We start from the raw sequence: 15,950 nt of genomic DNA on the forward strand, positions 1-15,950 counted from the left end.
AAAATATTTATTGCGTAAATCTTACAATTACCAATAATAAAATTCTACAATAGTAAAAAAACTTTTAATAAACAGAAATCTGTATATTATATATAGAAGAATATGTACGTAAGAAAGAAAAAATCAAAACATTGGGAAAAAGGTAAATGAAACATAGTCACATTCCGGTCCCGAGAGTGTAATTATAAAGAGATTCCGCTGTATAGAGTGCACGGACGCGGGCTGATCAGAACATAAACTATTAGAGATGAAAGCATTGCCATGTTTTATTAGCAGGAAAACACGAATGAATACGTTCGTAAAGTTCAACAATAATATTTTACTGTGGTACCAGATATTTTAATAGCTTCATATGCTGATTTTAATGCTTTTCCGACAAATTACAATTTTTATAAGTCGGAATCAGATTCAGCAGTTCAAAAACTACGGGAAAACATACCGTTTTTACTCGCCACTCGGAAGACCAAAACTGGCCCATTTTACCTATCCTCTCCATTTTGCGAGATTCGCGATTGTGAATTGTAACGGTTCGGTTTTCTCGTCATTCGCCGATCATTTGTTTCCCCCTCGCTCGACGACGTAGAAATTGCGTGACGCTGAAAGAAAAAAAAAGGGAAAGAAAAGGGGAAGAAGAAAGGAAAGGAGAGGATATGTTGTTTAGGTTTTCGCAGAAACACACGAGCCACCGCTGCGTTTTCAGCTCCGCCTCGACCTGGATTCTAACGAAAAGCTCCTCCGAAATCGAGTGGAACTTTTCTCGAGACGGACTGTTCTATGTTTCACACTGTGATGTAACATGTGCGCATATACGTATATAATATACACTGTGCTCCAGAAGTCGCGTTCCAGGCCCTCGAGCAAAGAATTGAGCCGAATTGCTTCACGGCCGCGTGCTCTCGAGATCCGCCGTTTCCTTTCGAACTTCTTTTAATTTTCAACGTTAAATATTGAAGGAGAAGTATAAACTCGTGGCGCAAGCGCGTCGTCGGTCACGTGACAAGTTAAAAAAAGAACACATGTCAGCGAGTTTACATAAGGGGCGAAGTTTTATAAAATGATCGCCGTCGCAGAAAAGTTGAAGATTGTACATACGTGGCAAATGTCCCATTTTCTCTCTCTCTCTTTCTCTCTTTTTCCCGAACCCGTTCGATCCTCAGCTGCGCCTTGGGCGCCTGCCGAAGAAGTACGCGATTTCTGGGACATTCTGTATAATATGCGTGTGCGAGCGTATTGACGCGCGCGCGCGTGCTGAAGACGTCCGGAAATGACCCATGCACAGAGAGCACAGCACCTCACTGCATCGCTCAAGCATTTCTCCCTGCACGCGCTCGCCTAACTGCTCTGTTCTATTTCCATGTATTTTTATGTACTCGCGTACTCATGTACATAAAAATCCAGCCGCCACGTACGTAAAACCTATGTACATAAGAACGACGCACGCGACGTGCGTACAGATGTTGCACGGGGTATTACCGCAAAACTACCCTTCGATCCCGATGTCTCTCTCTTCCCCCGTCCTCCACTCCCCCCTCCGTTTCCCCGAATCTACGTACGTACCTTGACGATTACGTAATTTCTTCCGCTTAACGGGACGTGACGTAATGAGTGCGCATTGAATACGTAATACCCCGTATATATATATATATATACGCGTGAAATCGTGTGCAGAGATTTAAATTACGAGTATCTCCCGAGATAGGATCTCAGAAAGAGAGAGAGAGAGAGAGAGTCTCGCGCCCCTCGCTCTCTTTCTCTCTCTCTCTCTCTCTTTCTCTCTCTTCGAAATCGCAAAGTGATTCCGCGACGGCGGGATTTGTCGGATTTATCGGCGATCCGAACGATGAAAAAGCGCGGCAAACATTAATAACGCGCGCGCGCGCGCATGTAAACAAGGATATCGAATATTTTCTTTGTGCGGGCCCCTCCCCTTCCCCCGGTCGATCTCGAAAATTTCCAATTAAATGCGTTTGTTTAACGTGTGTACTCGCAATTTCATTCTAAATAGCGGAGCTTGTTACACGGATTGTCGGTAAGCCGAATATCCCGTCTCGCGTGTTCCCCACTCGCGACGCGCCCTTTCGCGTTTAAAGTTGCACACGTTACTTTCCCCTTAACCCGCGCAGTCGATCTATAGGCACGGCTAAGCGATCTCTCTCCCGGGAGCGTCTTACGCCGCGGTACCGCATACGACAACTCCGAGTTTACCTTTTTCGATTACGAAAATGGACGATGCTCACTCGCTCAGCCGCTCCCTTCCGCGGGAGCGAAGGATTTTTTTCATTAAGAAGAAGAACATATACTTATTTTCCCCCGATTTACGCGAACACGCGCGCAGACGAACGAGGCGATATTACGGTGGCGGGCGGAATTTTACGTTATTCCCAGACCGACCGACGGTATTTTCTCGATCAGAACCGCACGTTCTCCTGCCAACTGATGCGCGAGGTCTTGACTCCGCACGTCAGGGCCGCAGACGCGAAGGAGAGCGGATCGATTAATCTCGCCCGCTATCGTCGAATCACGCTTGATTTCTGACGTATGCCGTATCGGACGGAGTTGCTTTCCCCTTATCCGCCGGCGCTGCCGGATCGCTGAAAAATTGCTTCTCACTCGAGGCGCATCCGGCAGCGACGATCACGACCGTTCGTTCGTTCCACCGTTTCCACCGATCTTCCTCCGCCCCCCTTGCCCCCTTTTTATCTTTCTCTATCTTTCTGCACATCCACACTTACACACACACACACACACATGCGTACACACATACACACACGATCCCGACGAACGTCGCGATTCTCTAGTGATCTCTGAACTGCTTTGATGGAATGCCACCTTGTCTGTATTGTTCTTTCAGTGCCACCTAAAATCACGCCTTTCAGTTTTGCTCGCGATTTAAACGTAGGGGACCGTACTAGCGTACAGTGCGTAGTCGTGACCGGCGACCTACCACTGACGTTCACGTGGCTCAAAGATAACGTCCCGATAGAGACGGTCAGGACGACGCAGGATGCGCCGTCGAGCAGCCGCGGTCGGTCGCCGGCCAGTCCTGGGGACGCGATCAAGGGGCCCCCCAAGCGGGGCCCCGCCATGACCGCCGCCGGCGCCGGGCATGACGAAGCGTCCCAGAGAAAGAGCATTACCATCCGGCAATATGACGCTTTTACCAGCGCCCTGAGCATTAGCACGATCGCACCCGCGCACAATGGCACGTACACCTGTCGCGTGACCAATGGCGCTGCAACCGTCGCTCATTCTGCACTCCTTCACGTCAACGGTAAACGCACACCGTTGGTGTAATTATACGCCCCGTGTTCCGGAATCTCGGTGCCCCCCCCCCCGTCATCGTTTCTTCCGTTCCCCTCTCCTTTACTCCTCCCCCTCTCTCTCTCTCTCTCTCTAGTTTTGTTTCTTTTTATTATCCTCTCACGTATCGAGAGAGAGAAGCGCGTCACGACGTCCCAGCTGTCGAGCTTACTGCGGCATCGCGTTTCGGAACACGGTAGTGGTCGGTGCTCATCGGGATGCCAACGACGACGACGACGACGGCGACGGGAAGCGAGGAAGGGCCGAGGGGACGCGTCGACGACGGGTGTGGATTCGCGCCACGTCTCGCGGAATAAGATCGCGACGGCGGAGTGAGGATTGTCATTGAGATTCGCGCGAGAGCCGAGGCGTGGGTAGTAATAGGGCCGGACTGGCAATTTTCCAGTTCGTTGGCTGGCACGGGACGGAAAGTAACTGATTGATCGGCACGTAGGGATACACCGGTGGCCACGTTTGCTCCGGCGCGTCGCGCCGCGACGCCTCGCACGATCGATCAATCAGCAGCGCCGACTTCGCGATGCGTACCGTAATCAATTTTATTTCACCCCGGCCGAAGGGAAAAAAGGCCGCCGATAACGCCGTGGGATCGCGCGCGCGTTCTCAGAGTCGCGTCCGCGACCAGAAAGCGGACTCTCTGCTCGTGGAAAATCGTCGGGATTTCGATTTTCGTGCGTGAGAAAGAGAGGGGAGAGGGAGAAAGCGCGCGCGCGTCGTTCATACGTCGTCGTTCGCGTGTCGCTCGAGCGTCGGCTGTGTTTCGGCCCGTAGCCGTGATGATCCCGGATGGGTCGCGACGATCCAGGATCATCCGGAATGCGGCCGTTTCTGCTCTACACGCCCTAGTCCAAGGTGCACGCATGCCAACACGTCGCGTCGGTGCTCGCGCTTCGGTTCTCCGGAAGCGAGGCCGGAAGGAGAATCGGAAAGTCCGCGATACGGGACCGATTCCGCGTGTTGCCAGCTTCCTTTCGAATTTCTTTCGACTTCTGTATCGTTCTCTCTCTCTCTCTCTCTCTCTTTTACCTTCACTCTTTCTCGTCCTGCACGCCGTTCTCTTTGCACGCCATTTGCACGCTTTGATCGAGATTCTCCTGCAACCACTGTCGGTACCTGTGTGTATTATTACTATACACTCTTGGCAATGTCTTTGACTCTCGTATTAGCATAACGCGAGCGGATCAGAGCTGTACCTGTCCAACTCACATCTTCTTTACTCCCGGATATGTGTGAATAAGCATCTCTACGAGAGATTCTAGCGCGGAAGCGTAAATACAGAGAGATATCGGTGAAAATACTCGAATTCACACAATATACTTCGTGAAGAAGTGTGCAAAGGGGTAGAAGAGATTGCGGGTTGGTCATTTACAGCGCTTAGCCGTTCATAAAGTACATACGTGTTACGGTATGTACTACTTAGGCACGACGTAATTATCTGTGACATCGAGATGCGAGGATGCGAGGGGCATCTCGGAGGGATCTCGCGCGAGAAAGATTCTCGTTCGACAAGACTCTCGAATCTCGGTGTCGCAGATCGAGATCGTAAAGCTATCGTAAAGTTCGTACTGGTTTTTCTATTCGCACAGGTGTATGCATCGTTCAGCATTGATATCCAAGAGACACGTAATGTTTTTGACTGAGTATTACATTTCACTATTTACTCCCAATACTCTTCACACACACACACACACACATACATGCGCATACATACATACATGCATACATGCATACATGCACGGAGAAAAAAGTATTTAAAAATTTATTTGTGCGATATAAAGTTTATTTCACAGTAGTAAGGTTTATTTCTGTAAAATAAAGTTTACTTCTACAAGACAAACCTTGCATCCCGCAAATAAATTTTCAAATACTTTTTTCTCAGTGTACGTACACACACGGAAAAAAGGATTAGTTTCGGTAGCTAAATTAGTTGTAATATATGGACACCTGGAATTTTAACAGTGCAGGCAATTTTAATTGCTGCAGCAAACGTATTATCGTAAATGATACATTGAGAAGAAAAATCGAAAAATTTACTTGTGAAACGTAAAATTTATTTTAAACAATTTGTTTAAATACAGCGGAATAAAATTTCGTCCCTGGCTAATTAATAAGAAAACTTCGGTATATTTCATAAAAATATATATTCTGTCATCAGTCAATTTTTTTTCTAACAAATAAATATCGAAAAAAATGTCACGAGAAACGTTTACTTCGCAAATTTTCAATTTCTTCTTCTTGGTGAGTCTATGCCGCACTGAAAAACCCATTTAGTTTAGTCAAATTTCTTGTTGGATATGGGCGAACAGATGTTTTAGTTATAAGAACCAAGGTTGGCCATCTGAAACGCAAATGAAAAAGATTTGGCTCAGAGAATCAAAGCTTAGCTCTTATAACCAAAACATTTGTTTGCCCATATTTAAGCAGGCATTTCATACGATTCGACTAAATGAGCTTCTCAGTGCGCGGCAATTAAAATTGCTTACGCTGCTAACATTTTTTGGTATCCATACATCACAATTAATTCAGCTGCTGCAACTTTTTCCCCCGCACGGACACACATACACGGAAATCGCTGTTAACGACATTTCTACGATCCCGTAGGAGACTCGTATATACGTTTTGTATTTTACGAATGACTCATTTACTTTGTTACTCAATATTGTGTTGTATGGTATCACGTTTTTTGAGCGGTAATGACGAAGTCATCATTTTATTAATGTAGCAAAGGTTTTTTATGATGATGTGTTTGAGCTCGAGGTATATCATATATGATTTGTGTAAGGTCGTTTTCATCATCACTATATTGTTACGATTATTATGGAGATTGTAGTGATATTTGTACACGACGGGCATTCGACGCGAGAGATCTCCGCCAGTCCCGGGTCGTTTGGTCTTTACACGTTGCATGTGCAAGCTCTTGTAATACATCAGAAGCAAAGTTACGTACGGTAATCGGTAGGATTGCAGGAAACTCCGAAGGAAACGTAAGAATAAAGAGATTAAGAGAGAGGAGTGCCAACGCATGAAATCTAAAAAAAATCATACCGCTCGCTCGACGCGGAGCGGAGATCTCTCGCGGCGCTTAGTTTCCGTTCGACACTTGTGAAATTTCGCCTGTCGGTAGGGCTCGGTAAGTAAGTCTGCGATACGCGAGTGGAAAAAGGCAAAGCGAAACGAACGGAAAGAAAAGCTAAGGGACACGTATCTCGGTAGGAGAGAAAACCAAAAATATAGGTGTCTCACGGTTGAGCGGCCGTTATGGCGCATCTCGGCCAGGTTCAAATGACTCCGTCGCCGATGTACGCGTGTCGCTCTCCTATGGGGATCCATCCCCGTAGGAGAGACGGAGGACGCACAGGTGGAGAGGCCGCGCTCGTGTTGCCCCCGCGGTCATGCGGAAGTTTCGTGCGCACCCGCGACATTCGCCGGGAACACGGTTTATATTAACCGTACCGCCTTCTCCTCCGGGCGAGCCGCGGGGAAGACGCGGGGCGGAGGGACGAGCTTATTTCTAACTTCTCACCGGCTAGTCTCCTCATAAAGACACATTGGCCGACATTAACAGTTATGCTCGCTCGTAAATGTTCATTTCCGCCGAGCGTACAGCGTACGCGCGCGTTATACATAGGGGAGGGGGGGGGGGGGAAAGAGGCGCGCGTATACATACCACCGCCCGATATTTATGGCCGAGTTGCAATTTTCCGCGCGCGGACCTCGGCGCGCGCGCGGCGTCGCACCTGTCCTTCCCGGTCGCTTCCACGCGCTTGTGGCGCGAGCGCACGCAGCCGGCTGCGGGGGGAAATCACGCGGCGGAATGGATCGAAACAAATGGAGGGCGATTATCGGGTTTCCGCGATTCCGTCGCAGATTCCTCCTGCGCGTGCCGCCGCGCTGTGTTGTTGCTGTCAAACAAGCGGAAAAATAGACCGCGACGACCGGCGAGAACCGACGCGCACCGCCGCCGTCTATATGTGACTCTCGCCGGCGGAAACGAGATCTAACGTTCTAATCGAAGCGGGTCGCACAGGTGAAGAACCGTCGCGTGATAACGACGGGGGAAAGAGGGAGACACGAAAGCAGGTGTCTGGGGTGTCTCTCACTCGGCTGCGTGTGTGTGTGTGTGTGTGTGTGTGTGAAAGAGAGACATACAATATACAGCGTGCATCTCGTTATACCGGGGGTCCTCTCGCGAATCGCGCGTGCACGAGAGCGCGTCCCCCCGGTCCGAAAGCACGCAAACTCGATCGATACTAGCGAGCTACTGCTATCTACTACTAGGGTGCTTAGGTGCGGTAATGCCGGCGCACTTTTCGAGACGAGGTATAACATACACTATTATCATCACACGTAACGTTTATAGTTCCGCCGCTGATCACGCCGTTTTATTTCGGACATGGTGTGACGGAGGGGATGCGGACACAGCTTATGTGTACGGCGAGCCGGGGCGACCAGCCGTTCAACATCACGTGGTTGATGGACGAGAAACCGATTCAGGTCAGACCGAGTGACGGTACATCGGTGTCGTCGGTCCAGACCGGTGCCGGGTTCACCGCCGCCGCCGTCGAGGCCAGCAACGGCATACAGATAAGCGACTATCCGCCGTTTTCCAGCATCCTGACGATAAATAGCGTCAGCGCTAGCCACAGCGGCAACTACACGTGCCAGATCAGCAACGTCGCTGGCCTGGCCGAGCACTCGACCAGCCTCTCAGTCGCTGGTTGGTGTCCTGAGAAAATTGACATGGTAGTCGTAAGAACTGTGTACATAATGCGTCCGCAATAATCACACCTTCCTTCTCTCTCTCTCTCTCTCTTTCTCTTTATCCTCTCCCCTCTCTTTTTTTCTTTATCTTCATCTCTCTATCCCTTTATGCCCCCCCCCCCTTCTTTCTTTCTCTCTAGCCAATTCTGCCCCACTTTTCTCGCGTGGGTGTGCACGTGTATACGTATACACGCGCACACGAGTGTCACAGTCCGTATTATGGCGCGGAATTCGGGGAGATGTCGTGCAGGGTTTATACGATACCTTTTTTATTTAATCCACCTTTGTCTGTCTCTTTCTCGATTTCTCTATCCTTCTCTCTCTATCTCTCTCTCTCTCTCTCTCCCTCCCTCCCTCCCACCTTCCCTTCTCCTCTCTCCCTTTTTTTCTTTCTGTCTCTTCTTGTTACTCTCACTCTCTGACTGTTTCTCTCTATCTTCCGGGTCACCCGGTCGATTTTTTCCCGAGCCGTTGATGATATCCCTTGAGGAGGGACGGTGCGATACGGGTCCCCATTCGCCGATCGTAATCTTATACGTTAGTGTCTGATTTCGCCAATTTGAGACACCGCTCCTCATTCCGGAGAAATAGTCTCCCCATTCGATAGCGCGGGCTTGATAAATCTTGGAAACTCTCATCCCGGTTCCCCTTTTCTTTTTAGTGGAAGTTAAGCCGCTCGTAAGATACTTGTAAAAATACCGAGTTCCACGAAATTATACGCACACACATACGTTTCCATCTCCTCCTCGAGGAACGTTAGGAGGAGTGTCATTTATTTCGAGGATCTCGTTTTATATTCTATTAAAACAATATCCCGATTTTATACACGTATTTTAAGCGCATATTCTAACTCTGTGTGCGTTGTAGTCTCAATTATAAACGTATGTTACGGTATTGTCGAACATCTCGGCATTTTCGGCGATATCCGTTTCAGAATAGGATGAACATGAGGAATGGGAGATCTCGCAGTTATAATTAGATCTACCCAATCTAGTCGTTTAGTTAATCTACAAAGTCAGGATAGCAATCAACCAGTCGGAAAATCGGACATGGCGTGACATCTATTTTGAGGATTTATTGTTAATGGGTTTCGCCGAATTACGATCCTAATGAAATGTACGTTTCATTCATTTTCATTGGTGTGTCTAAATTTTTGGCATGACGGAGAGGAGGACGAAAAATGTTCATGCTTCCGTATATGTATCAATTCATAATCCGAGTCGAAATTTTTATTCTACATTAAACCCAAAAATTCTGTCGAGCTTAAATAATTAATGAGAAATCTCAAGATATAATATTATGCAGAATACTGCCTTTTGATATGTAAATAGTTACTTGCTGCTGTTTTACTAAGGCCCAAAGAAGTATTTATTTAAGAATTATTTAATTTTTTAAATTAATTTCAAAAAGCTAGATATTAATTACGTCGTTTAATCAATTGTAAATAGAACGTTATGATATGTAAATAATAAATAATTTGATAAAAGTTACTAGGTAAGTAGGTAAATAAAATAACAAGTCTCCTTCTCTCATCATTTCTTTATCATTTTCTATTTACATTGAACATATCCTTTTCTTTAATTTCATTTTAGCATTATATTATACTTAATTAAATTATTATATACAATATTATACTTAGTTAATATTATACGATATTATATTTAGTTAAATTATTGTTGATATTTATACAACTGCTATTTTTGGCCTTACAATTCTCTCTCGTCCTCATTGTTTTTTTTGAATATGGAAAAATTCCATCGAAATTTTCAACGATAATAAAAAAATAATCACAAAGAGATTAAAACATAACGTTTATTTTACTTATCTGCGTTAATCCATATTAATAATTATTTATCTATATTAATATTTGCTTATTGCACGTATTTTATCTGTAGATGAATGCTTTTCATGAGTAATGCGTTGCTAATTGAAATTAAAAGTAAATATTGGAATGCAGGAGAGATATTGAAATAATCGCATATTAAGTAATTTTAGTTAATAATTGTCCCTTTTAGCCTCAACATGAGGAAAACAGCAGTATGTAACTATTTATAGGAAAGCCTCTATATAGCCAGCGTTATATTCCGCGAATCTCTATTGATCCTTTGATGGCATTTGCGAGATTAATGTAGAATCAAAACTTCGACTCGAGCGTACTCGCTCGGTAATAGCGGCTTCTAATGCGTATAAAATACGACATGATCGCTAGGCTTTCGACATCTGAAAGCCATTAAAGATTTTCCAGCGCAACCGTCGCGCGCGCGCGCGGCAAAGGAATTTTCTCAAAGCGGGATACGATCCCTTAACCTCCCGCAAAGTGGGCGATGGGAGGACTATGTGCGCGTAAGAAATTGGAAGACGAATGCATAAAGCGGCAGTTTTTCAAGAAGAAACATCAAAGGAGCGAATAATAAGATCGGTAATTGGATATTGCTTTACACCCGTTAAACGATGAAGCGAAATTCAATGTTGAAATTTAATGGCTTAATTTGACGCTGCGGTTATCGTACCTTTTTCATAAACTTGAGAATGAAATAATGAACGGCACGACCGTGTAAGACCGTGAAACATCGCGATCCCTTGCAAAGAGGCGGCTATATCTTTCGTTAATTTATACAAAACAGAGGACAATTGAATTTTTCTCCGGCCATCACGCTTATGCACCGTTCTTGGAAATGTAGCGCAGTTACATTACGGGGGCGTTCGTAAAAAAACTTCCGCGATATTTTGCCTCGTCCGCCAAATGGAAGGTAATGCGCTTTCAACTTCGCTTTGTATTCATCATGAAATGGAGCACCGGATGTAGCACTGCACTCTCTTCTCCCTCCTTACGGCTTACGATCAGTACGCGGCTATTCTGCATTTCAATGCGATATTATATGTACCGATATTTTTCGCGTTTGTGCTGCTTTTAGCCGCCACTGTGTGGTACGTCGTATACCGTTTATGCTCGGGAGTACCACTTGTGTGTCTGCTTCCACTTTTTGTAACTGGACGCGTTATCAATGTCAGCGATCGATGCTGTTGGTATTATTTATATAACGTATTTTAGATTTATATATGAAGACGTAAATAGTTCGCGGGACTTGTGGAAGAAGCGAGTGAAAAAAGTCCGATCCGGGTCATCAAACAAATCATTTTTGGGCATATACTGCTTTCTTATTCTCGCGAGTGAAAGTTTTCGCACGATTACACGTGCCGTGGAGCGATCGATTATTTCGGGGCGTGTTGAACGTTATCAATTTACGCAGAGTTTATTTTTGAATCGTGCGTTCTGCATAATTTCCAAAAAAAGCAAATTATTTCCCAGAGGGAAACCAGAAATAAGCTCCCATTAATATTCCCTTCTCTTTCATAAATCATGTTTCGATTGAATCATTAACGTCTAATATTAACTACTCTTAGCCGAAGTCTTTTAAATATCGTTATAAATTTATTTTCCCGTATTTTCGAATCTCTGGAAAGTTTTCTCTGGAAAGTTTGCTACTGTGATAATTTAATTTTAATCAATAATCCATCATCGAAGTATCATTGATTAAAATAATAATCGATGAACGATTTTACGTCTATAAGAAGAACGTAGAAGTCACAATCATATTTCCGACATTTCGTTTCGAGTAGTCGAGACTCCTTAGATGCGATAAGATATCGACGTTTATATCGCGCCACGTTTTCGATCAGTTCGGCGTTGAAGCAGAATCAACGGCCACCTGCTGGTCGTATTTCAACTGCGTTATGCAACGCGTTACATTGGAACGCGGCCTTGCCCCCACTCCCACGTTGCACCAGCTGGCCGCTCGTGCGCGCGCTTGGCCGTACCACGTTCGTCTGTTACTACTTAAGCTCGAGCGTACCACTTGGTCCGCTCGCGTATCGAATTCCGGAGGAAGCAATTCGGCGAAAGCACCCATTAACGGTCCTCATTAACCGTTGGAATATTTTTAGCACGTGAACGCGTCGGAAGGGCGAAAAATGGCCGGTAAGTTCGATCATCAAAATTGCCGTGTCGCGCTATATCGAGGGCAATACCTGGCACGGTGCCGCCATATCCCGATTTATTTCGTTCATCCCCGGAGGGATCACTTGCTCGATAGAACGTTCATTTGCCGTTGTAAAGTGCGAGGAAGTGCGTGGCACGCATACGGGGAGCGCAAGACGCTTCGAGAGATGACACGGAATCGGATGCACACGAGAGATGTATCGCCGACTTTACTTCTAACATGCATGTATCGTCAGTTTCCATTATTTCTGTTTACTTTTGGATTCGTTTTCGTTTCCCTTTTTGGAAGATCGTTCGATTTGTCACTCGGTCAGGCGACGAGATTCTGATTTTTGGCGAATTTTCACGAGGGAGATAACGATAAGCTCTCGGATAAACGAAGTTGTTCAGCCGATTCGCACGAGCCGATTCCAGAATCGTTGATCCGACGAACGTGTGCCGGTAAGGCCCATAAAGACGCATTGACTCTTGTCGTGCCCTTCTCGTACACGTTTCCGCCGCTAGCGAGCAGCATCGCTGAAATTGTTGACGTAGACCTCGAAATTGAGATTCCAGAGTTGAGCGTAGAAGTATATCTCACGTGTTCAGATTTTTTGTGAGGGCATTTCGCGCGAATGTTACTAGGTAGAGTATCGTAGCGTGTTGATATTGATTCGAGACGTTGTGCTAATGCAAATGCTACGGATTGTCTATGACGGGTGTGAAGCATGCATTCGCGTAGTTAACGTTTCTCTGGTTACAGTCCCCCCCTCCCTTTTTTACGAGAGCGACTTGGAATGACGATGGAAGAATGTAAAAGTGATACACACCTCATTATTATACTACGTGTCTCTATCTATTTTTTGTATTACGGTACGATGTCACGGTATCGTTTGCGTCGTTGTCCGTTGTCTGGAAAGCATTCTCTATTACATCGATTTTACACGGCTCTCTCTCTCTCTCTCTCTTTCTCTCTCTCTCTCTCTTTCTCTTTCTATTTACTTGGAATGCTTGCTTGCGTTGTTACGTTCCTTATGATAATGATATTCTTGCATTTTTGCATGACATTACGTTCCATATCCGTACTGTTATGTGTATTATACTCTTTTTCGACATATTTACAGTTTGGTACCGACCATACTCACACTTACTGAACGGATGACTCTTCAGTTGGCATACGTTTTCTCTCCTCCTTTCACATGTATTTTCTTTTCCCTTCTCGTATTATATTCTATTCATCATTTACGTTTACGTTTCTTTACGGTAACTCGAATGATTTCTCACTGTCACTGTGAAAAGAGATAAAAGTGTGCACGGTTATTCTTTTGTTCCTGACATCCTGGTCGGATTATTGTATTACCTTGAACATTCAACAATGCCCGGAGTATTGATGAAATCAACGGGTGTAGTTGAGTACACACATGCGGAAAAATCCGTTCTCTCGTTTGTTTTCCATATATATATATATATTTATACATATACATGACATCGTCAATTCAAGTAATTTAGCCGTAGCGTTCATGAGTTTCGTAGCGTTAACATACATATAACAATTGTTGCAATTTTTCAGCGTAATCGCGTAAGTATACATATATATATACAGCCCATTCGTAGCTGAGAAAGAAAAAAAAGTGCATGCGTTACGTACAATTATCGATACACTAGAGAGAGAAACATCGATTTAGCTATCGCCGCTGGTATCCGTTGTCGCTCGAACCGTAGTAAACTATTGATCGGATTTCTGGTCAGCGTACGTGCAGCGTATGACTGTTCAAGTAAATAACCTGTCATATCATTGCATTTTTAGAGCAGAGACAGAGATAAAAGATAAAATCACGGCCATGAAATGAAAATCGATATCGCTCGACGGTTTTACATGAAATATCGTCCGCGCGAAATAAGGCAAAATTGCGATGTTTGAGGGGTCAAGCGAATATTGTCCCCGATATTTCGAATGAAATTGAAAGAAATTCGCGATAAATCCGGCATTAATGCGGAGTTTGCGCACATTCGTATTGACAATCCTTCAAGTTCATTATTGTACATTGCGCCGTTAAATTTCGAATTCTCGGGAAATTCGCACGCGCACAATCGCAATCGTGCGACACGCAAATACCGTCGATGGTCGATACTGATTTAACGGCGGTGTGTCTTCGATACTGACGTAGAGGAGCGTACCAGCCGATGGTGTAATTCCGAAGGCCCGTCGTTCCGAGAAATGCCGAGAAACGGGACGAGCGACGACGGAAAACGAGGAGGCGTCGAGTAAGATTCTGGCGGATACGAATTCGCGCGACTGGAAGATTTTAAGCCAATCGGTTCGTATTTTTAGTACCTCCGAGGTGGACCGTGGAACCTATCGACCAGAACGCGGTTGTAGGTCACGGCGTCTCCATCGCCTGTCAGGCCGAAGGATTCCCCATTCCGACTGTGACTTGGAAGCAATCTATCGGTAAGTCACGACTCCTTCAAGGTGGGATCTTCTGGCGTGAGAAAACCCTCCTCTTTCTCTCTTCTTACCTGACATTACCAGGGATGTATTATATCCCCGGCATACGACGGGAAATAGGAACGTTCAATCGCACCTGATCTTTTTAAATAACATACAGGAAAGGTTAACTGTCTCCTTTTTCTCTGACTTTTTCGCCTGTTCTTCTTAGCTTAACTAGTTGGTTCAAGAAATGTGCATACACATCGGAGCGTATGAAGTGTACGTACGAGATTCTCATGCTTCAGCGTGCGTAAATTTTTTTATGTTTGTGCAGCTAAAAAGAACAGACCGATTGCACGGGAATAACACAGGCAAACCCTGCATTGAGAGAAAAGAGTACAGTTACTTTTGGTGCTAACAATATCATTTTGTCATTTCAACCACAAAAATAATTAAAAAAACTTAGAAATAGCCGAGAGAAAAATAGTCGAAAGAGAAAAAGAGTCCATTTTTTTAAGTAACTGTTACTACAATGTCAGTGATAATAATCTTACGTGCATATTGTTGCTATTACTTTTAAGTTTAAAATAACAAAAGGATACTTAAAGGGATATCCGGGTCGAAACCTTAGTCCTTTAAGTCTAATTTATTTCTACATTAAATGTTCAAAAGTCTTCCATTGTGCTCCTTTGGTGATACAAATTGGAAAGTTATTGCTGTTTTCCCCACTTGAAGATTTAATGTACAACTAAAATTTAAGCCCTCGAGGACTAAATTCCCCTTGCAGCATTAAAGGCGTATTTATTGTGCTCCTTCGATGCTACAAGTGGGAACTTTTCTCCGTTTTCTCCGCTCGAAGACTTAACGTAGAATTTAAAATTTCGACTCGGCCATTGTTGACACCGAAAATAACTGAAATATAATTCTCTCTCGGTGCGTGCGTGCACTTACTTTTTCGTTAATTATCGACGCGACCGCGTCGATATTTGCGGTGCATATCGGACTGCTGATTTCAACCTGTCGATCTATTCGGAAAAGCGTCGCGAGCGTCACTTAACTTATTCTGTCTCGTGAATTTAAGCATCATCGGTTTTCCGACGCGAATTGTTATTGCACTTTCTGATAACGCGCCGTCTCGCGCTTTTACGCTGATTGTGCGAGAACTTTGCTTACGAACGCCACGTAATTTTCATTAAGTTACGACGAGCGGGCGGAGTTCATTGATGGCGGAAAGAAGGACGCGCGCGCGCGCGAGGGAACAGTAATCAATCACAAATTTCGCTGAATCGCCAATCTCCGCGCGGATCGCGCGTAGTCAGAAATAAGCTCTTACCCTCCCTCCGGATAGAGACGTATAATTAGTTTCATCAATTCGCTGATCGCGTACCCGTAGCGCACTTCGCGAGGGGGATTTTATTCCTTTCTCTCTATCCTCTTTCATCCCCCCCCCCCCCCCCCCCC

The 15,950-nt window shown here is 45.2% G+C and overlaps 1 protein-coding gene across 6 annotated transcripts in view; it reads left to right on the forward strand.

Moving 5' to 3' along the window:
- LOC106750271 (Down syndrome cell adhesion molecule-like protein Dscam2) overlaps positions 1-15,950 on the forward strand; it is a 107,387-nt gene that overhangs the window by 59,656 nt on the left and 31,781 nt on the right. For 4 of the 6 annotated variants that reach the window (XM_014630479.1, XM_014630482.1, XM_014630477.1 and 1 more), the window contains 2 exons: positions 2,852-3,271; positions 14,391-14,510. In XM_014630479.1, the coding sequence (XP_014485965.1) occupies positions 2,852-3,271; positions 14,391-14,510 (540 nt within the window). Of the gene's footprint in view, positions 1-2,851; positions 3,272-7,678; positions 8,036-14,390; positions 14,511-15,950 lie in introns of all 6 variants that reach the window. The other 2 variants (XM_014630478.1, XM_014630481.1) reach the window with 2 other exon arrangements.

Source organism: Dinoponera quadriceps, unplaced genomic scaffold (assembly GCF_001313825.1).
Source record: "Dinoponera quadriceps isolate SergipeBrazil2010 unplaced genomic scaffold, ASM131382v1 scaffold3676, whole genome shotgun sequence".
NCBI classification, from domain to species: Eukaryota; Metazoa; Arthropoda; class Insecta; order Hymenoptera; family Formicidae; genus Dinoponera; species Dinoponera quadriceps.